The 23104-nt window shown below is 42.1% G+C and overlaps 1 protein-coding gene across 1 annotated transcript; it reads right to left on the bottom strand.

Annotated features, from left to right (window-relative positions):
- Positions 1-699: 699 nt before the first annotated feature.
- On the bottom strand, positions 700-22347 carry LOC140185524 (V-set and immunoglobulin domain-containing protein 2-like; the record flags this gene model as incomplete). Its single annotated transcript, XM_072238856.1, has 6 exons — positions 22335-22347; positions 20243-20406; positions 16230-16437; positions 15038-15199; positions 11866-11991; positions 700-776 (listed from the first exon to the last, which is right to left on the bottom strand). Coding segments are annotated over exons 1-6 (750 nt in total), but the record flags the coding sequence as incomplete, so codon positions are not given.
- Positions 22348-23104: the final 757 nt, after the last annotated feature.

The raw sequence follows: 23104 nt of genomic DNA on the forward strand, positions 1-23104 counted from the left end.
AAGAAAATAATTTAAACTACACAGCTGCATTTCTAGACATAACATATTTTTAATGTTACTATTTAATTTCCTTTCTTCCACTTTTTAGTTCCTTATCCTTTCATTCTTTCACTTTTTGTATATCTTCTTTTGAATCTAACTTGAATTTAATTCAGCCTGCTTCTTTTTTATGCATAAGACTTTTAGTTCTGTAACTCTCTAAGGTCCTAGACTGATGGACTAGATGTGGAGATGATGTTTCTCCTGGCTATGTTATCTAGAACCAGAGGTCACTGTCTCAAAATAGGAATCAGCCATTCAGAGCAAAAGTAAAAAGTTTCTTCACCCAAATAATTGGTGAATACTTCAAAGTTTCTATGAGAGGATTCTCAGTCATGGAGTGCATTCAAGAGATAGATCAATGCATGTTTAGATATTAAGGGAATTGAAGTTGGTGCAGATAAGTGATACTGGAGTGGAAGATCTGTCTTGGTTTTATTCAATGGTAGAACAGACTCAAGGGGAATGAATGGCCAACTTATTTTTAAGGAGTACGTCACAAGATGCCTTGCTGCAGCAATACCCATTTTGGCCAAGAGCAGAGTGGCTCCTCTCCCCTTCCTTAGCCAGAACTACTGAGACCAAACATACATATCCAAACCTCAACTCGTGTCCAACGTGTAACTCCTTGGACTTCTTCCGACGACGAAGTAAGTGGTATGCAACGATGGCAATCAGAATGAGAGCCATAAGAGTACCAAACAGGGCTCCAACAATCACTCCAACCTCATTGTTCACTGTAAGGAAAAGTAATCATTGCTCAGTGAGGTAGATCAGATGGCATGTTACCCACAACAACATATATGGTTCAGGTTCATCTCTGTTTGATCAGATCCCAGTCTCTTTTCTCACAGCTGGTGGGATAGTTCATTTTCAGCTTCTCAAAAGATCACAATCTACTTACAGCAGAAGGCAATCATTCAGCCACTTTAATGCAGCCACCCAGATCAACCCTCACGTAATGCTGTATATCAGAGTTTCAACAACAATATGCATTGTTCTACTATCCCTCATGTGTCAGAAAAACCAAAGGAAGTTCAGAAGAGCAATATCAAAGACTGGCAACAAATCAGATTGGGAGATTTTGGAGTATATAATCACAAATTTGTTCAAATATGCCATCTGCAAGAGGTAATTTAAAGAAGGAAAGAAAGGAAGATGAGCAGAGGTGATTGGGGAAGAAACTCTAGGTCTTCAGCCCTTCACAGCTAAAGGCTTGGACAAATGGTGGAGGATTAAATTCACTGATAGTCAAGAGGCCAAAATTGAATGTGCACAGGCATCTCAAAGGGTTAAGGGGCTAAAAACGTGTCAAAGCTGGGTGGAGTTAAGGTCATGAAGTGTTTTGAAAATAGGACTGTTTTATTGCTTCAGTAAATGCATGATGATGGCGAGCAGGACTTGAAAGCAGAGAACAGGGTTAATAACAGGATTCTGCAGAGCAGCATGGAGGAACAGAGAGATCTTGGGATCCATGTAAGTAGACCTGTCAAAGTTGCCTAGCAAGTTGATAGCGTGGTCAAGAAGGCATATGATGTGTTGGCCTTCATTAGTTGGTGGATTGTGTTCAAGGTAATGTTGCAGATACATAAAACTCTGGTTAGACCATAATTGGAGTATTGTGTGCAGTTCTTGTCACCTCATCATCGGAAGGATGTAGAAGCTTTAGAGAGGGTGCAGAGGAGATTTATTGGGAATTTGCCTGGATTAAGGGAAAGGCTAGGGCTTTTTGCTTTCAAACGAAGGAGGATGAGAGGTGATTTGATAGAGGTGTATAAGATGATAGGAGGCTTAGACTGTTAGACTGAGTGGACAGCCAGTGCCTTTTTCCCAGGGTGGAAATGGCTAATGTGAGAGGAGCATAATTTTAAGTGATTAGGGAAAAATATAGGAGGGATGTAGAGGGAGGTTTTTTTTTTACAGAGACTGGTGAGTGTGTGGAACATACTACCAGGCAGAGACAAATACATTAGGGAGATTTAAAAGACTCTTAGATAGGGACATAGATGAAAGAAAAATTGAGGGCTATGTAGGATGGAAACATTAGAAAGATCTTGGAGTAGGTTAAAAGGCTGGTGCAATATCATCTGTTGTGTTCTATGTTCTATGTTGTATTGTCTGACAAGATGTGGGCAGTGGGGAGTAGAACAAGGGAAGTAACGAAGACAGGTTTCAGGTGCATGTGAGTAGAGACAGAGATACAGCAGATTAGGATAAAAGTTACACAGTTGGGAACAGGTCCGGAGTGATGGCACATGCATGTGTTCAGAGTTGGATATGACAATTTGAATATTGTTCACTCTTTGTAGTTGACAGTAATATATGTCTAGTCAACAATTAGAGCCTTGGACCTGACACCAAGGCTGACCCTCCCACTATTTAGCAGCAAATATCTCCTCATCCAGTACAGGCTGTTTCATTGTTTAAAGACTCTGCCTATCCGGAGTGGAGTGGTGGGGTTGAGGGGGAGGGGGTGGCATTAAGCAACATGTCAACAATTGAAGAAAGTGGTAGATACAGCCCATCACAGGCAAAGCCCTTCCCATTATACAGCACACTTACAAGGAACGTTGCCACAAGAAAGCAGCATCCATCGTTAAGGACCCCCACCATCCAGGCCATGTTCCCTTCTCGCTACTACCATTGGGCAGAAGGTACAGGAGCCTTAGGCCACACACCACCAGGTTCAGGAATAGTTATTACCCTACAACCATCAGTCTCCTGAACCAGCGTGGATACTGTCACTCACCTCAACACTGAACTCACTTCAACTTACAGACTCACTATGAAGGACCCTACAGCTCATGTTCTCAGCATTATTTATTTATTTACACAATTTGCCTACTTTTACCCATTGGTTGTTTGTCAGTCTTTGCTTATGCGTAGTTTTCAAAAATTCTAAATTTTCCTGTAAATGCCTGCAAGAAAATGAATCTCAGGGTAGTATATGGTAACATATATGTACTTTGATAATAAATTTACTTTGACTTTGAATAAATCTTGTGGAGACTGATACTGTAGATTTCAATGCTGTTACTGATCAGTTGCTTAGAAACCATAGAAACCATAGAAAAACTACAGCACAGAATCAGGCCTTTTGGCCCTTCTTGGCTGTGCTGAACCATTTTCTGCCTAGTCCCACTGACCTGCAGTAGAAAAATTAACCACTGGGGGGCACCGGAGACAAGATTCAAAGTGTGTCCTGAAATTGACCTTGGAATTCCACTTGTGTAGCGGGATAATGATGGGAGAAGGCTGGAGCAGGATGGTGTTATTAATTAAAGACAGAAGCTGATGATGGATGTAGAAGTAAAGGGGATAGTTCACCTTTATCATAGCCACATAATCTGCCATTTGTAAAAGCTCTTCTTCTGTCAATGTGACTGGAGTGTAAACTTAAATGGAGGGCATTGACTAAGGAGCTCTGAAATTTGGGAGGCTTCAATACATTCCAGAACTAACTTTAGAGTGGAAAGTCTGGAGCCGATTAAAAGTTTACAAGATATGGATGAAACATGCGGGATATTTACAGAGGGCTAATGATGGAAGCATTCATGAATGGAGACTGAGAAACATTAACCATATCAGCTTGTCCTAATGAGGATATGATCAAGGGTGCAGGAGGATGAAAAGTAGTTAGCATGATTTGTACGTTTACAGGTGACACCAAAATTGGTGATGTCATTCAGTAAAGGTTGTACAAAGTTACAACCAGATCTAGATCAAATAGGATGGCAAGAGGATGGTTGATGGAATTTAACTCGGGCAAGTGCAAAGTGATGCATTTTGGGAAGTTAAACCAGTGTAGTATATACAGTGAATGGCAAGGATGTCAGGTTTTATTGAACAATGGAAATTTGGACTTCAAGTACATGGTTCTTTGAAAGTAGCAACACGGGTAGACAGAATGGTGAATGATATGCACTCAGCCGTAGCATTAAGTGTAGGGGATGGTCTGACACAATTATATAAATCGTTACAGCACCACAGGAAGGAAGTATTTAAGGTAGAGAGGGCACAGAAAAGATTCACAGGCATGTTGCCTGGACTGGAGCACTTGATTTATAAGGAGTTTGGACAGGCTGAGACTGATTTCTCTGAGGCAAAGGAGGATGAGGGGTGACCTTAGAGAAGTTCATAAAATTATGAAGAGCATTGATGAGGTAGATAATCCAAGCTTTTTTTCATGGGGTAGTGGGGGGGGTTCTAAAATGAGAGCACATAGATTTAAGGTGAGATAGGAAAGATTGAAAGGAGTTCTCAGATACAAGTTTTTCACACAGAGGTTGGTGAGTATACGGAATGAGCAGCAAAGAAGGGGGTAGTGGCAGCTACAATTATATTTTTTAAAGACATTTGGTCATAGATAGAAAAGGTACCACCTGATATCAATCCCCAAATTCTCTATCTTTAGTTTAAATTTGTATCCTGTAGATTAAATAATAATGAATTTCTAGATTAGCTTTTTCTTCACCTAAATTCTGTCAACTATATATGGGCACAATCACCTGTCAAATGCCTCTTCTCCAAATTGAACAATATAACATTTTATTGCTTTAAAATGTCCCCAAGAGGTGCAATTCGATGAAAATAAATGCTAATTGAAAATGTTAAATGGTCAAATAAGTAGATTTTAGGAAGAAGCAGGAAGAACATAAAAATTATAAATTTATGTAATTTCTGCCTACTGATAGCTTTGCATTGAAAACACCCAACTATTATGAGGAAATGTGCTGTTAAAACCCGTTTTGCTTCACAGAAGACTTTGCTTGCTATTGTCAAAGGCTAAGAGCAATGTGGAGGAGTGTAATAAAAGAGGACTTCAATGCCAAACAAGTAAAGCAATATTGGAAAATTATAGTCAGTTTTATGACGCATTATTTGTTGTATTTCTGAAGTAGTTCAGACATAGAAGAGATTCTCAGGAAAGAAACAAACAAGAGAACATCTGCGGAAGCTGGAAATCCAAGCAACACACACAACATGCTGAAGGAGCTCAGCAAACCAGGCAGCATCAATGGAGAACAGTACAGCCGACGCTGCCTGGTTTGCTGAGTTCCTCCAGCATTTTGTGTGTGATTGTCAGGAAAGGTTTAGTTATCTGTGTTCCATCAATGCTTGGACTATTATTGACTATGAGCAGTTATGGTGCTAGTTTCAAAATTCGGGCAACCTCTGTGGAAAGATACATGAATCAGTTTTTATCAATACAATTTTTATTATTATTATTTCTTTTTTCTTTCTTTTTGTATTTGCACAGTCTGTTGTTTTTTGGCATATTGGTTGTTTGTCCTGTTGGATGTGGCCTTTCATTGATTCTATTGTTGTATTTACTGTAATTGCCCACAAAAAATGTATCTTGGGGTTGTATATGGTGACATAACATATTGGATATGTACTTTGATAATACATTTACTTTGAACTTTCTAACTTTGACTGTGGACTGTTCAAACACCTCCCAAAGGCACAAAGAATAATACAACTAACAGGAAGAATTTCATTCAGGTATTTAACTTCTGGGCAATTCATGCAGTTGTTGCCTCTGTGTGATAGGCCTCAGAGCTCTGTTACATAATGTTTTGGGGAAGGTATAACAGGCTACCCAAGAAGGTCTAGAACTTTGGGGCAATGGCACGCCTGTCTCCGATGAAACTATTCTAAATGGGTCTTTATATACGTACACTATATTGTACCTGGGCTAACTGATGAGCAATGCCTTCATAGACTCAGATTTCCAAGTCCCTCATCACACAGTATACATGACTTTGTGCAGAAGAAATTCCATCATATTCTCGTGCTTGGATTGACCTCTCCATGGAAGTTGAGATCACAGTGTTTCATCACGTTCCTGCTCACTGGATCACTCCAGGCAGTTGAAGCTCACTTACGCTCTATTTTCTCAGTATCTGAGGGTTACCTGTGTACATACGTCTATTGATGCTTCTGGACACATCTTCAGTGATGTTCCTGGAATCATCGGGTGTTTCGGGTCTTTCAACATCATACAACCTCCTCCAGGTGACCCAGCCGGGGCTGATCAGACCCCAGCTTGTGTCCAGATGGCTAGCTACTTATGACTCCATGGCTCCCCTCTTTTGAGCCACAGCCATCTTGAGGCCCTCTCTGCCACATCAGTGATACTGCGGATGGCTCTCCTCTTCCTCTCTCCCTCGATGCCCAAAATGCTGAAGGCTCTAACTAAAGAATGGGCTATGAATCCCCTACAACCAACCTCCACTGGGAGACACCTTGCTCTCCATCCAGCCTGCTGACAGTTGCTGACCAGTCCTGCGTACTTGGAGAGCTTCCTTTCAAAGGCCTCTTCCAAGCAATCTTCCCATGGGACTGTCAGCTCCAGCAGCACCACTGGCTTAGTAGATTCAGACACTAGGACAATGTCTGGTCGCAGGGTGGTGGCTGTGATATGATTGGGGAACTTCAGCTGCCCTTCAAGGTCCACCAACAGCTGCCAGTCTCTTGCAGAGGTCAGAATGCCTGCAGATGTTCTTTTGGCAGGTATTGGCTGCTCCCCAGCTCTGACAAAGGCAATGGTCTGCTTGGAGGGTTGGGACCGCTTCGCCCACTCAACTCCTGTGCTGATGGCTTCAGCGATGGTCTTCAGGACCTGATCATGCCTCCACCTGTACTGTACCTCACCAAGTGCCCTTGCGCAGCCGCTGAGGATGCGCTCCAGGGTTCCTCGCTTGGAGCAGAGTGGGCACACAGATGACTCTGCCTTGCCCCATGTGTGCAGGTTTGATGGGCTTGGAAGCACATCGTACACTGCCAGGATGAGAAATTGGATGCGGTGTGATTCAGCTTTCCAAAGATCAGCCCAGGTCACTTTCCTCTCAACCGCATTCTCCCATCTTGTCCAAGCTCCCTGTTGCTTCATTCCCACCGCCTTGCAGACTCTCATCTCCTCCACTACTGCTCTCACCTCCTCCTGAACTAGATGATGCCTTTCCTCCCCTCTGGTGTCCATCTGGGGAGTTGGAAACAATCCTAGCCCAGCTCAGCCTCGTGTGACCACTCCCACCAGCCTCCTGTGACACAGCCTCGCCTCTGCCTCCTGAACAGCTTCCTCTGCCCTCCACTTCCTGCCAGTACTTACTTGGATCCCTGCTCTAGCCACCTTCGGGTCACTTGAGTCCCTATACTGTAGCACTTCTCTGGCTCTTGTTACCTTCAATTCTTCCTCCAAGGATTTGAAGGGCAGTTGCAGTTTGTTGTGGTGTCCATAGAGTGTGATGCTGCTCAGGCTCTTTGGCAGCCCCAGCCATCTCCTGAGGTGGTTGCTAACCCTCCTCTCTAAGGTTTTGACTGTCAAGATAGGAACTGTATAGACGAGGAAGGGCCACAGGATTCTGGGAAGAATGCCATGCTGATACACCCAGGCTTTTAAACTTCCCAGGTAGACCAGACTTGTCCACAGATTTCAGCCAGCCATCCAACTCGGTGCAGGTTGCCTGAATGGATGTTGTGTCCCTCAAAGAGCTGTCAAAAACTTTGCCTAAGCTCTTGACTGGCTTTTCTGTGATGGTTGGGATGGCTGTGCCTGCGATGCTGAACCGGAACTTGTTCTCCACCTTCCCTTTCCTCAGCACCATCGATCTTGATTTGGCAGGTTTGAAACGCTTCCGGGCCCACTCCACCAGCTTTTCGAGCCCTTGCAGAATCTTCCGGCAGCCTGGGACTGATTCTGTGGTGACTGTGAGGTCATCCATGAATGCCCTGATAGGTGGTTGCCGTTGAGCAGAATTCATTCTGGGCCCTCTGTACTCTGGTTCAGCAGACTGAGTGAGCATGTTCATGGCTAGGGAGAACAGTGTCACTGAGATAGTGCACCCTGTGATGATGCCGATCTCTGCCTTGTGCCAGGTTGATGTAATTGCTCCTGAAGAGACCCTCATCCTGAAGTTGCTGTAATAATCAGCAATAAGGTCTCTGATTCTGCTGGGGACGTGATATTTGGTCAGTATGAGCCTGACCAGCTTGTGCGGAATGGAGCCATATGCGTTTGCCAGGTAGAGCCACAACACTGACAGGTTGCCCTTGTTCTCTCTGGCCTCCCTGATGAGCTGTGTCACCACACCGATGCGCTCCAGACAGCCCGGCATCGTTGAAATGCCACCCTTCTGGACTGATGTATCAATATAGGTGTTCTTTGCTAGGTAGGTGCACAACCGGTTGGAAACTGCACTGAAGAAGATCTTCATCTCGACACACAGCAGGGAGATAATGCAAAACTGATCTATCTGGGTGGCATTTTCCTCCTTCGGGATCCACACCCCTTCAGCCACTCTCCACTGTTCTGGGATTTTCCCCCTTCTCCAGAAGATTCTCAGGATCTTCCACAGACGCAACAGGAGTTTGGGGCAGTTCTTGTACACTTTGTACGAGGTGTTGCTTGGTCCTGGAGCCGAGCTTGCCCTTGCTTTGTGGACGACCTCTCTGACTTCCTTTAGCTGCAGCTCTGACATGTCGAACTGCACATCTGTTTCAGGTGGGTCTATTAGGATGTCGCACTCTCCCAAATCCTGCTCTCTTTCAGGATCATTATATATCTTCTTCAGATGTTGGTCTATGTCTTCCTGCGAACAGGCCAGTTTCCCACTGCGCTTCTCCCCCAGTAACTCCTTGGTGAACTTGAAGGGGTTGGCGATAAAGGCAGCACGTTTTCAGGCCCTTTCACGATGACGTCTCCGATGCCACTCTGCCCGGCGGAGGATCCTGATCTTCTTTCGTAGTATGCACATCAGCTGGGCCAAGCCAATGCGCTCCTCTTTTCTTGCCTCCTTGTATTGGGACTTCAGCGCTTTCATCTCCTGCCTGACGTTGTGGATCCTCGATGCTCTTTGGTTCTTCGAGTAAGATGTTTTGGAGCTTTCCTTCTCCTCTTCTCCGAACCGTTCAGCTGCAATACTGACAATAATTGTTGTCATGGCTTGCAGCTTCTTATCAACCCCTCCCTTCGCCGTTGCCTCCAGAATTTGGTTAACATCTTCATCAAACTGCTTCCACAGTGAAGTCATGTTAGCTGCAGGACATTTGATCCGCCTCCTGTTAGACTTTATGTTAGAGGGATTAGTTTGCAACACTTGGAGGTTCCGGGCACTATGGGGTGACTCCGGGCCTGGCCCCTCCTTCGTCTCACCAGGCTGGACACCTGCGCGCTGTGCTGCTCCTGCTCCCGCCAAACACTTCATCCTCGCTTGGTGGATCTTCAAGCCGCGATCGTTCTTGCAGATTTTGCCACATGCACACTGCTTCCTCATCGTCGTTTGTTCATTGCCTGGGTCTGATGTCGTTGTGTCCATCCGACTGGGGTGCTCATCCTCCCCCCCCCCCCTCGGGCACCCCTGGGGGTATCTTTTCCTTAGATTCTTTGTAGCTTTTGTGTGGGTTCTCCTCTCAGAGGACGCAGATTGGGTTGCTAGCCCGTTCTGCCCCGGGTGCCATCTGTCCGGGCTGTCACTGACTCTCCAGTCGTCACCACTCTTTTCGTGGTTGTCACGGTGTAAGCTGTGTACATACATCTATTGATGCTTCTGGCCAAGTTTCTTTGATCAGGAAGGAATGATTTCATCCTATATCTGCTTTCAGTTGGTCTCCCAGGCATTAGGATTTGCCATCATTGATGGCTTACCCCAAGTAGAGGCAAACTTTCTCTCCCCTCTTTCTCTCTCTCATCCTCTCATTCCTTCTCTCACTTTCTTTCCCTCTAATTTTCTGTTCACATTTTTGTTGATGTCATCCTCAACCTAATTAAAATTTCTATATAAAAAGTAGTATTTCTGGTGGCTTATAACTCACCCTGTGTGTCATGACATAAACTACTTTGCTCCTTCATGCATGCCTTCCCACTCTTGGAGGGAAACTTGAGCCACTACCTGCAGCCAGGATATTTTGATGTTGGCCTTGTAGAAATTCTGGACCTTCCTCCTGGTATTTATATGAGTATTTTGTGTAAGTCCTAAATCTCTCTCCCTCTCCTCTGCAGCTCGTCTCTCCTCCCTAGCAGCTATATTAGATTATGCCACTGTTTGGCTATCTTCAAGGGCTATTGTTCTCTAAAACAGACTAGCAAAATATTGGCAACTGCATAAAGTTCAGCCTGGTTCCATCAGGAACCACATAGGTAACCTATTAAGATTCTGGTACTGCATTCTTGCCTTTGACCTTCATCAATGCATGACTGGTGTGGAAAGAGATAGGAACAACTAACTCCAAAGCGATCTTCTGACAAAATGCTTAGAACTTGTCATAAGGGAAATCCTGATAATGAGAACAACAATTGGAAGACCTCATGTCAACCCTAGTACCTGTTGGCTCTATAATTGGCCAAGCAAGGGAAAGATGTCCAAAACCAGCAATGCCTTCATAGAATCATAGAAATCTACAGCACATTACAGGCCCTTCAGCCCACAATGTTGTGCCAACCATGTAACCTACTCTAGAAACTGACTAGCATTACCCTACTGCAAGGCCTTAACTAGTGGACTAACTACCATCCAATCTGCTCTATTATCTCATCAACATGGGACCAAGGTATCAACATCAACAGACACATTTCTGTAAGAAGATCAATGTTGAAGATCTCAAGGACCTCACAATGGTATCTTTTCTAAGACAGCACCTTAATGTATAGCTCTTCTAGTCTTAACTTCATTGAAGCTTTGACATCATTGATCAAGGCAGACTCTGAAAAATCCTCTTCAAATTCAGCTCTAAATTCATCTCTACTTTGCATCCATTTCATGGCAATTTGCAGTCCATGGTGCAATCAGTGGGTCTATAACAGAACTGGTCTCTGTGAAGATCAGTGTCAACTAAGGCTGTGTCATAGCCCAACATTTTTCTTGGTCTTTTTCACAATTACGTACCTCACTTTCACAATAGCTAGTTGTCAGAACTATTGAGAAATGGTTTAATCCACAGCAGCTACACACCAGAACCATAGTTTGCCTCCCTGATGGGAGTGGGACAAACAGTTCATGATCAGGGTGGATAAGATCCTTTATGATATTGCTGGCCTTTTTCGGCACCTTTCTGTATATATGCCCTTGATGGCTGGTAGGCTGGTGCCACTGATGCACTGGGTGGTTTTGACTACCCATTGTAAAGGCTTCCTGTCAGCTGCAATGCAGTTTCCGTATCATGGAGTGATGCAGCATGTTAGGATGCTCTCTACAGTGTATCTGTAGAATGACGTGAGTATAGATGTGGATTGTCCACCTCTCATCAGTCTCCTCAGCAAGTAGATGGCATTGAGAATCTGAATCCATTCATTGGGAGCTCACAGAAACTCAGTATTCGTGGCGGAAAGAGTGCACCACATCACAGTCTGCCCTTTCACCACCCAGTCACGTTCCACTTGCCCAATGTGTGGAAGAGTTTGTAATTCCTACACAAATGAACTAAGTCATCCTCAATCCTGAGGGACTGATGATGAAGATAGGAAAGCTAAACCAGCTGCAAGATTTTGAGGAGACCTCAGATGCACTAATGTTAAACACAATGATGTTTTATCAATCAAAAAAGCAAGTACAATTTGATTTCTGGATCATTCTCTGTTGATTTATTTATTTTAATTACTAAAATCAATTTCCTATAATCCTGCTACATTGTTACTGAATGCCACACACATCATTCACAAGATGCCACAGGGCAGTGAAGCAAAGTTTTTCAAAACAAACCAGGAAAATAATGTTGTAAATAAGTATAGCTTAATGCCCTCTGTTGGTGTTTGCTCATATCTATAATAAGGTCTGCTTCTAGTGAAAGTTTAAGTGTCTAAACTGGAGAAAAGATTTGTCTTGTTACCTGTTACTGACAGTACCAGCTGGCATGATTGTTCTCCAAGGATGTTCGATGACACACATTTGTAGACTCCTGAATCCTCCATTGTAAGGTTCTTCAGAATCAATGTGCCCTTTTTGGAATCTACAGCTAGAAAGGAAGATTGAAATCAAATTTAAGATATTTCCAATCAAGAAGCAATCATATGAAGTAAATCAGTAAACCATTGTTAATTGAGTTCAATAGTTTCAACAATCAATCGTATGATCTCCAAGCATGCATTGTAGTCTGACTGGAATATGAAGGGAAGATTAGTTAAAGAAATAAATATTATTGTTGTTTATAGGTAAATTAACCCCTGTGACTCCATTTTACTTGCAGGTGTGATGAACACTGTAATATTAATGAAAATCAAAAACTATTGATGTTTTTGAAGTCTGAATAAAACAAGATGCTGGAAGCACTCAAAAGGTCGGGCAGCATCAATGAAAACAGGAATAGCATTCACATTCATGCCAGAGACCAAACATTAAAACTCTAGTTTCTCTGTCTTCTGAAGGCTTTGATCCCTGCTAGGATGTAGTTCAGTTAAGTGACTTTGGATGCAATTATTTCTGTTGAACTGCCTGCCTTTTTTAGTTCTGGCTATCTTTGAATGTTGTTAGATCAATGGATAATTTGTCAGATAATTAAGCTACCTTGCCATGTGGTGCATAGAGTACCACCACTGCTCTCCAGAAGGTTAATAACACCTATGTTAGATCAATGGACTAATTATTTGCACTAATTATTAGTTCTTTATTTATACATATTTCTTATTAAATTTTACAGTCTATTTTATGTATTACACTGTATTTCTGCCACAAATCAACAAATCATATGACAAATTCAGTGTTAGTAAACTTGATTCCTATCCTAGGGTCATGCACTGGAAAAAAGTGTGTAGTAAATTTTGCCAACAAGTTCCTTTGACTTTTGCTAAGAAAGTCTGTTATAACCTTCAAACCAGCTCCTTTTGCTTATTTTATTTATTTGTTGAGATACAGCACAGAATGGGCACTTCAAGCCACATCACCAAGCAACCCCCAACTTCCTAACCTAATCATGGGATAATTTACAATGACCAATTAACCTACCAACTGGTGTGTCTTTGGACTGTGGGAGGAAACCAGAGCACCCGGAGAAAACCCACGTATTCCACAGGGAGGATGTAGAAACCCCTTAAAGAGGACGCCGGAATTGAACTCTAAACTCCGACGCCCCAAGCTGTAATAGCATTGCACTAACCACTACGCTACCCATAGCATCATGTTCTCCCTCTCTAAAAAATGAAACAAAATTGTTCTATAGCTCTATTGTTCAAACTTCTGATACCATTATTTATTATCGTGGCTATGAACAACCTATGTACACAATACCTTGCCTACTTGCTTAATGGTTGCTGAAACCAACTAGGATATTCAGTTAATTCAACATGAATCATATGCTGTGATCAAATGACTATGCATACTGAAGGAGGGTGTGACAGGTGCAGTGATAACACTTGTGCTTTACATTTGGCTGTTCATAAATATGACTAACTAAAAAGAAATATATGATAAAATGCTTTATCAGAATCAAAAACTCAGACAATAATGTATTTACAAAGTGCTGCACTGACTGGATCCTATATTTACAAGTAAAGCTCTGCTTTTATGTCTTAAGAAAAAGCCAGATATCATCCAAATGAACAGGCAGGAATTGGGAATGGGGTGAGCCAGGGAACTTTATGGGAGAGTAATGTAGTGTAATTTTAACCTAGCCCATCAGTGAGCTTTCAGTTATTGGCTTTTCCTTCAGGGAATTATATATTTATTTTTCTCCCCTCTTAGTACAAGCAAATATCCTCTGTACCTCACAACCTAAGTTATAAAGACCATATCACTCGACGTTATCAACTGTCTGGGCTACCAATAAGTCACCTTTTAGCCGGTATCCAGGGTGAATAAAAACAATGACTATGCAACACAGTCAAATTAACCTTGGGCATCAGGTGACCAGAGATGCTGTCCTCAGCTACCTGAAGTAGTATGGATGAACTTGCTAAGTGACCAATAGATCAGTAGAAGTAGTTAGGGCTTCCTTTGAGTTGGCTAATAAAGAGATACAGTGCAGAAAACTCAGCTACCAAGTCCATCGACAATCAACCATTCATTTACACGAATCCTATGCTAATCCCATTTTCTCTATATTCCATTAGGTCTCCACAGACTCCACCACTTACCCCATACTAGGGGCAGTTAGCATATTGACACTCATGTCTTTGGGATGTGGAAGGAAACCAGGGCATCTAGAAGTAATCCAGTCACAGGGAGAAGTGCAAACTACACACAAACGCCCAAGGTCAGGGTTGAACCCAGATATCTGGTGAATCGCAACAGTGGTTCTATGTTTTGTGCCAGCCAAGGCAAGCAGGGTTTTTATTTTCTCTTTGAACAATATATTTATCCATTTGTGCAAAAGTCAAAGAAACTTAGATGCAGCATATCTGAAATAAAAGCAGAAAGTTCTAGAAACTCTCAGCAGGTCAGGTAGCATTTGTAGAAGGAAAAACAGTCAGCATTTCAGGGAAAGAGAAAAAAGCAAGTTAAATTTTAATAGCAAGGGAAGTTGGTGGAGGATAGATGTTGAAAAGGAGTATCTCTAGTCAGGTGAGACTAAATTAGTTAATGTAGCAAATGGTATTAGATGTGCCCAACAAGCCAAATTATACTAATCGTGAAAGGGAACGGAACAAATTTATGAACAGGAAAAAACAGCCATTTGGTCAGAGTCACTGGAAGATAGGCACCTACAGCTATTATGAGAAATTCATTAGATATTGCTGAATAGACTAGTATGTCTAAGTTCCAAACAAACTACTGGAGGAACTCAATGGGCCAAGCAGCAACTGTGGGGGGGTGGGGGAGAAATAGTTGTTTTCTTTTCCTCCACATATAATGTTCGACCCACTGAATTCCTCCAGCCATTTGCTTTTGCTCCAGATCCCAGCATCTGCAGTTTCTTGTGACTCGCCTACCTCAGTTCAAAACGAGTTGCATAATAGACACAGGGAACTACAGACCTAGTAGGTGCACTTCTGCACTTGCAACTTGATCAACTTCAAGGGCTTTGAGATTCTCAATAAATGCTCAAGGAGAAGTACCATCAGGGATACCTTTTACTGTGATCCTTGGTGAAGATGTTGCAGTGGCAGAACTGACCTCTGACCATTTGTACAGGGGTGCAGGGCGACCCACTGTCGAGCTGCAGGACAATGTAACATTGTTTCCTATGTATGGTTTTCCAATCACCTTACACTTTGGAATCGATGGTGGTACTGTTGAATAGAAAGAAATGACACACATCAGTACTGCTAACAAACTAGAATGGGGGACCTAATAATGAACTTAAGCAATAATTATTCAATTCAAGATTAATGAGCGTGGAAAAACACAGAAATTCAAAGGGTTCAATACACTAGGAAAATATGTAACAGTATACTCTCAACACAGATTACGCCATTACACTGCATTTGTAAGTGGATAACATGCTCCTTCTATGGAAGTATTGGAGAAGGGCAATTACCTTCTGTAATTAACATCTCAGCAATAGCCTGCATCATCTCCTGTCACTTTCTTGTGGCCAATTACTAACCAGAAGATTTTGACATTACTGGAATTTGGCCCCTCAGTGTTGTGAATCAAGTGGGGATCAGAGTGACAGTCAGACCAGCAAGCTCTGACGACTCTGGTTCATTACAGGAAATGGGAGGGAGCAGGGATTTGCAAGATCTGTAGATTATACAGACAATGGCACAAAATCCTCTGGGCCATTACTGTCTTAATTAACTCCACTGCAGTGGCATGTATGTTGGACCTGAGGTATTGGAACAAGGAAAGTTGTAAAGAGAGATGTTGCAATGGCAAAGCCTGCCTAACTTTAGTCTACAGTACATTAGAACTGGATCTGTGATTAACTTCTTCATTAGGATCATGACTCACATGTCAGCATGTAGTAGACAAGTAACAGATTTCTGAAGACAGCCAAATTTGAGAAAGATTCTCCATAATCTCCCTTGGTGATTTTTTAAAAATTTGAATTAGGCACCAGTATCTGCAGTATACTGGCATAATGGTAACAAAGTCCAACAATGAATGAATCATTTATGTGGGAAAGAATCTTTCAATCATCATTAAACCTTTTGTATCTACTTATTAACATTTTGCCTTAATAGTCATGTTGGTACAATTTTGGCATTTTTATGATCTGCACATTCTTATAAAGACATATCTGTCATCTTTAAGTCTCTCTGATATGGGGAACAATAGCTTCGAACCAACAAGAAGAAAATTATTTCTTCTCCTTACCTTGCACTATTAAATTGACAAATGCCTCACTGATTCCAGTGAAGTCTGGAGGATTGTTGATATCACAGGAATACCTGCCAGTATCAGATGACTTGGTGTTTTCAATTATAATAGAAGCATCTCCCTTGGTCGGCTCCTGATCAACCAGTCTGATTCTATTGGCTTGAGGCCCAAGTTTATAAGTTTCTCCAGCAGTATAGTAAAGAATCTAAGCAGATAAAATTATGTTAAATAAAATCATGAGTTAGGACAACTTAACTGTAAAGAACTTCATTCCTTCAAACTGCTGAAGGAAAGTATTGGGTCAAGCAGCATCTGTGAAGACAAAGAAATAGATGATCCTGCCACAGATGTCCACACATACAGCTTGACCCATTGAGTTCCTCTAGCAGTTTATATTTTGCTCTGTATTCCAACATCTGCAGTCTCCTGCATCTCCAAACTTCTCCCATCTCTGTCTGTATTTGCCATTGCTACAAGACTTTTGAATGAACCACTTATATGATAAAATGAATTCTTAACCTCCCAATCTACATCGTCATGTCCTTGCATCTTATTGTCAAAGTTCAAAGCAAATCTTTATCAAAGTACATATATGTCACCATATACAACCCTAAGGTCCATTTTTTATAGTCATTCTCAATAACTCCAAAAATCATAATAGAACTAATGATGAACTGCATCAACAGGGTGGACAAGCAATGTGCAAAAGACAACAAACTTTGCAAATACAAACAAAAAGATAAACAAAAGAAATAATCACAGTAATAATAACAAATAAGTAAATAAGCAATAAATATCAGGAACATGAGATGAAGAGTCCTTGAAAGTGAGTTCATAGGTTATGGGAACAGTTCAGTGATGGGACAAGATATAATGAACTCTGTGCTGCACTGAATATGGACTTCAGATTTTGTAATTTTATACTCTGCGTTTTTGCTCATTATTTCTTGCTGCCATTTGTGCAATTTGTTTTATTGTGCAAGGGGAGGTTGATGTTCTTGTTGTCTTTTGCTTAATTTGTTTTTTTTTTGCGCAAGGAGGAGGTTGATGTTCTTGTCATTTGCATGATTTGCTTTGTCGTGCAAGGGGGAGGTTGATGTTCTCGTCGTTTGCGCAATTTGTTTTATCGTGCAAGGAGAGGTTGATCTTCTTGTTGCCTTTTGCTTTTTTTTTGCGCAAGGAAGAGGTTGATGTTTTTGTTGTCATTTGCGTGATTTGCTTTTTTTTTTGCAAGGGAGAGGTTGATGTTCTTGTTACCATTTGTGGGATTTGTATTTTTTTGCATGGGAAAAAAGATGTTTTTCTTTGAACGGATTCCACGATTTTCTTTGTTTCGCGGCTGTCTGTGGGAAGACAAATCTCAGGGTTGTATACCTGCATACATACTTTGATAATAAAAGTACTTTGAATCCTTTGAATTCTTTGAATTCTTTGAAGTGAAGTTGAGTGAAGTTATCACCTCTGGTTCAGGAGCCTGGTGGTTGAGGGGTAATAACTGTTCCTGAACCTAGTGGTGTGAATCCCGAGGCTCCTGTACCTTCTTCCTGATAGTAGCAGTGAGAAGAGATGCGGGTCTCTGATGATGGATGCTGCTTTCCTGCGACAACGCTTCACGTAGATGTGCTCAATGGCGGGGAGGACCTTACCCATGATGGACTGGGCCATATCCATTACTTTTTACAGGCTTTTCCATTCAAGGACATTGGTGTTTCCATATCAGGCTGTGATGCAGCCAGTCAATAATACTCTCCATAATACATCTATAGAAGTTAGTTAAAGTTTTAGATGTCATACCAAACCTTCGCAAACCCTTAAGGAAGTAGAGTAATTGCACACATGCTGGGCCCAGAGTAGAACCTCTGAAATGATAACACCGAGGAATTTAAAGTTGCTGATCCTACTTCCTTAAGGGTTTGCGAAGGTTTGGCAAACATCTAAAACTTTAACTCTCCACCTCTGATCCCCCGATCCCCCGATGAGGGCTGCCTCATGGACTTCCAGTTTCCTCCTCCTGAAGTCAATAATCAGCTCCTAGGTCTTTCTGACATTGAGTGAGAGGTTGTTGTTGTGGCACCACTCAGCCAGGTTTTCAATCTCCCTCCTAAATGCTGATTCATCACCATCTTTGATTCGGCCTTGACAGTGGTGTCATCAGCAAACTTAAATATGGCATTGGAGCTGTGCTTAGCCTCACAGTCATAAATGTAAAGTGAATAAAGCAGGGGGCTGAGTACACAGCCATGTGGCACGCCTGTGCTGATGGAGATTGTGGAGGAGATGTTGCTAATCCAAATTGACTGGGGTCTGCAAGTTAGGAAATCCAGGATCCAATTGCACAAGAAGGTATTGAGGCCAAAGACTTGAAATTTATGGATTAGTTTTGAAGGAATGATGGCATTGAATGCCAAGCTGCAGTCAATAAAAAGCATCCTGATGTATGCATCTTTGTTGTCTCGAGTTCCAGGGTTGAGTAAAGAGCCAATGAGATGGCATCTGCTGTGGACCTTTTGTGGTGGTGGGCAAATTGGAGCGGATCCAAGGCACTTCTCAGGCAGGAGTTGATATGTTTTCTCACCAACATCTCAAAATGCTTCATTACTATGCACTGCACTGCACTTTCTCTCTTAACTGCAAAACTATATTCTGCATTCTGTTATTGCTTTTCGCTCTGTACTATCTCATGCCGATGTGATGAAATGATGTTAAAAGATGGCATAGGAAACAAAGATCTTCACTGTACCTTGGTATATGCAGCAATAATAAACCAATTACCAGTTAATCATTTTGTTTCTTTGATAAATAAAAAAGTTATTAAAGTTTATTTTATGCTTCTCACCAATCTACTTTCATATCCTATCTTGCCTTTCTCTGTCAATTATTTGGTCCTCCTTTGTTGAATTCTAAAATGCTCCCAATCTTCAAGCCCACTCCTATTTCAGGCAATGTTATCAGCCTTCTCCTTAGATTTAATGCTAACTTCAATTTCTCTTGTCAGTAATGGATGAATGACTATTCATTGTGGGTTTTCATGCCCAGAAGGATTTTTTGCAACTTGTGTATTATTTCCTTCAATGTTGAGCTTTGCATGTCCACTGCCATAACTATCGGTGTATTCTCTCAATCAAATGTGGCCAATTCTCCTTTCATCCCTTCATAGTTTTCTTTGCTTCATTAAATCGCTAGATTCACACTGAACTGCAGCACTTATAAACTCAAAGTAAAATTTAGTTGTCAGCTGTTTAAATTTCTGAAGATCTCCCAAACAGCTGCTATGTAGGGCATCACTGACCTTTCCTCATAAATCTGGCCCAATGCCATGAGATCTTTTCCTTCCATCTTGATTTAACATCTCATCTGAAAGATGGCAGTGATGTCGCAGCCAAAGTTTTATGCCCAAGTCTCCAGAGCTGTATTGAATTGTCATAGAGTCATACCACATAGAAAAGTGACGTATGAGTCTATTTTTGCATTTTCACTCATCCTATTTTCTCACATTAGGACCAGACCTTTCTACACATTTCCTGCTTAAATGTTTCTCCAAATGCCTCTTAACGTAATAATTGTATCTGATTTCTCCACCTCCTCTGACAGAGCATTCTAAATATCAGCCATTCCTTCTGTAAAAGTCTTACCTCTCAGACACCCTTTAAAACTTCTTCCTCTAGCCTTAAACCAATGCCCTGTTTTGTTTTAAATGCCTCTACCATGGGAAAAGGTTATAACTCTGTACCCTACCTGACCCTATATACTACAATAAGATCTCCCCTGAGCCTTCTTCACTCTTCAATAACAAATGCAGCCTAGCCAATCTCTCGGCATAACTGAACTTCTCCAATCCAGAATACAGTGGGGCTACATGTACCGATGCTGCTGTGAGAGGACTATCAGCTGGATAGTTACTTTCGAGAGAGGGTACGAAACAGTGTTCCATTTTTCCTGGTAGTTTGACTAATGGTTGTGAGCCGGAGACACCTTAAGATATAGAGAAATAGGGCAGAACTAAATCTTACCTTCTCAGCTAATGCATTTTCATTTGGGCCTGGTGTAAATCGCCATTCAAGGGTGAACTGGGAATCAATGACTGTTTTGTAATTGCAGTGAAGGGTAGCATTGTTGCCGATGTTTACTATCACATACGGCTGACTTGTTGTGACATATATTGATTGCACTGCATCTGGAAAAGTAAATTTGAGAGAATTATTTCCACAGGACCATTCCTTTTCAAAATTAATCCTTTAGGAACTCACTCTTCATATTCTAAGTGACATACAGTAGAGAAGGCTACTTAGCCCATTGAGTCTAATGCCAGTACATATGGTGATCCCATTCAGCACAGTAATTATGCCTGTAAGCTAATCAACTCCTCCTAGTTTCTACTACTCAGCTACACACTAGTGGTAATTAGCCTAACAACCCACACATCCTGGTTTGTGGGTGAAAACTGAAGTACCCAGGGAAACCCATCCAGTCACAAGGAGATCGTGCAAATTCCACGCAGACAGCACTCGGAGTCAGGATTGAACCTGCATCACTGGAACTGCGAGGCAGTCAATCCACTAGATGAGTCACTTGCCATTTATTACTAATTTCAGCTCACTTGAGATAGTTTTGAATAGTCTTATTAAATGCTGCACATGGTACTCTTTAGCAGAAGTCAGCGGTCAAGATGACAAACCTCATAGCACAGTAAAGTGACTGAGCCATGGTCTTTATTAACAGCTTTCACGATGTTGCGATATGTGTGATGTGAACAAAATCACCGCAGAGACACTGAAGCTAGTGGATATAGAAGTGTTTATTCAACAAGAATGAGCAGCAAGCATTATATTGAGACACTCTTAGAGGAAAAGGCCTCCTGACCCAATATTACATGATATTTTTATATGCTAAAGATTAAAGGTAACAGCAAGACAGTTCTCTAGTTGCAATGCATCTACTATGCTTCCTTTGAATTACATACTGTATAGTTTTCACACACCTTCTTCTTCACTCTCAGGTTGAGGCTTTTCATTTGAGAACTGATGAGAGATTCTCCTTCTTCAAAGAAAGGGGCTTTCCTTCCTCCACCATCAACGCTGTCCTCACCCACATCTCTTCCATTTCACTCACGTCTGCCCTCACCTCATCCTCCCATCACCCCTCCAGGGATAGGGTTCCTCTTCGCCTACCACCCCAATAGCCTCCACGTCCCGCACATAATTCTTCGTAACTTCCGCCATCTCCAATGGGACCCCACCACCAAGCATATCTTTCGCTCCCCCTACTTCCTTGTCCATTCATCCCTCCCCACTGAACTCTATCCTGGAATGTATCCTTGCAAGCAGAACTAGTGCACCCGCCCCTACACCTCCTCCCTCACTACTATTCAGGGCCCCAAACAGTCCTTCCAGGTGAGACAACACTTCACCTGTGAGTCTGTTAGGGTCATCTACTGTATCCTGTGCTCCCGGTGTGGCCTCCTGTATATCGGTAAGACCTGACGTAGATTGGGAGACCGCTTTGCCGAGCACCTATGCTCCATCCACCAGAAAGAGCCTTTCCCTTTCTTCCATGGCCTTCTGTTCTCTCCTATCAGATTCCCCCTTCTCCAGCCCTTTATCTCTTTTAGCTATCAGCTTCCCAGCTCTTCACTTCACCCCCTCCCCCTCTCCCGGTTTCATCTGTCACCTGCCAACTTGTACTTCTTCCTCCAGTCCCCCACCTTCTTATTCTAACTTCTCATCCTTTTCCCCCAGTCCTGATGAAGGGTCTCGGCCTGAAATGTTGACTGCTTACTCTTTTGTGTGTCTCACTTGGATTTCCAGCATCTGCAAATGTTCTCGTCCTTCTTCACACCCACACTCCAAACACCAAAAATGAATATTAATCAGCATTGTCTCCTTTGCAATCAACTCCAGTTCACAGCTCCGGGAAAACTATTGTTCAAGGCTGCATTTTAAGTTCACTCTACAATCCACGTTCATGTCTGAAGATTTGTTGCTAGTGAGATTAATATTTTCTATATACCCTAACTCCAGAATACGCCCGAACAGGATCCATTGCTTAAAGGGGGAGCATTGACTGACTTAGCAGCATAATGTCAACTACATCCTTTTCACTCACCATCAGTCATCATTTTGTAGCATTAGCCAGGTCAGCCTCCACCCATTATTCAAGGATAGTTACCAGGAATCAGGCAAACAGACCTGATGAAGGATCTCAGCCCGAAACATCAACTGTTTACTCTTTGCCATAGATTTTGCCTGGCCTGCTGAGTTCCTCCGGCATTTTGTGTGTAAACACATATTCATCTACTTAATTACAAGATTCTCTAGTGCCAGGTATCAGACGATTAGATGGACCAATGATAAGGAGGGGAACCGGGCTCAAATTGAACATGAACATCAGCAAGCAACTAAGTGGGCAAACCATGTGTTGGCCTTTACAACAACAAAAAAGAGAACAAACATCATGATGTCTTGCTCTGGTTGGACCATATATGGAATTCTGTCAAAAGATCAGATCTCAGATTTAAATCAGGGTAGAGGAGTAAGGTAAATTTTCCCTGTCTTGTGATGCTGGGCTTATGAGGTACGGAGTGGTGAAGGCCTTTGGGCTAATACTGCCTAGCATGTAGATGACTGAGAATTGATTTTTTTCCCCTGACTGAGAATCCAGGAGTCACAGATTCAGAATAAGAAATTGGTCAGGACAGAGATGAAGAAAAATTTCTTCGCCAAGAGGGTGGTGAATCTTTGAAATCCTCCATCTAAGAGGGCCTTGTAGGCTTAGATGCCTAGAATAATCAGAATTAGTAGCTTTTAGATGTTAAGGAAATCAAGGAATATTGCAGGAAATTGGCATTAAGATAACAGTCATCCAAAAATGATGTA

The sequence above is a fragment of the Mobula birostris genome, chromosome 20 (assembly GCF_030028105.1).
Source record: "Mobula birostris isolate sMobBir1 chromosome 20, sMobBir1.hap1, whole genome shotgun sequence".
NCBI lineage: Eukaryota > Metazoa > Chordata > Chondrichthyes > Myliobatiformes > Myliobatidae > Mobula > Mobula birostris.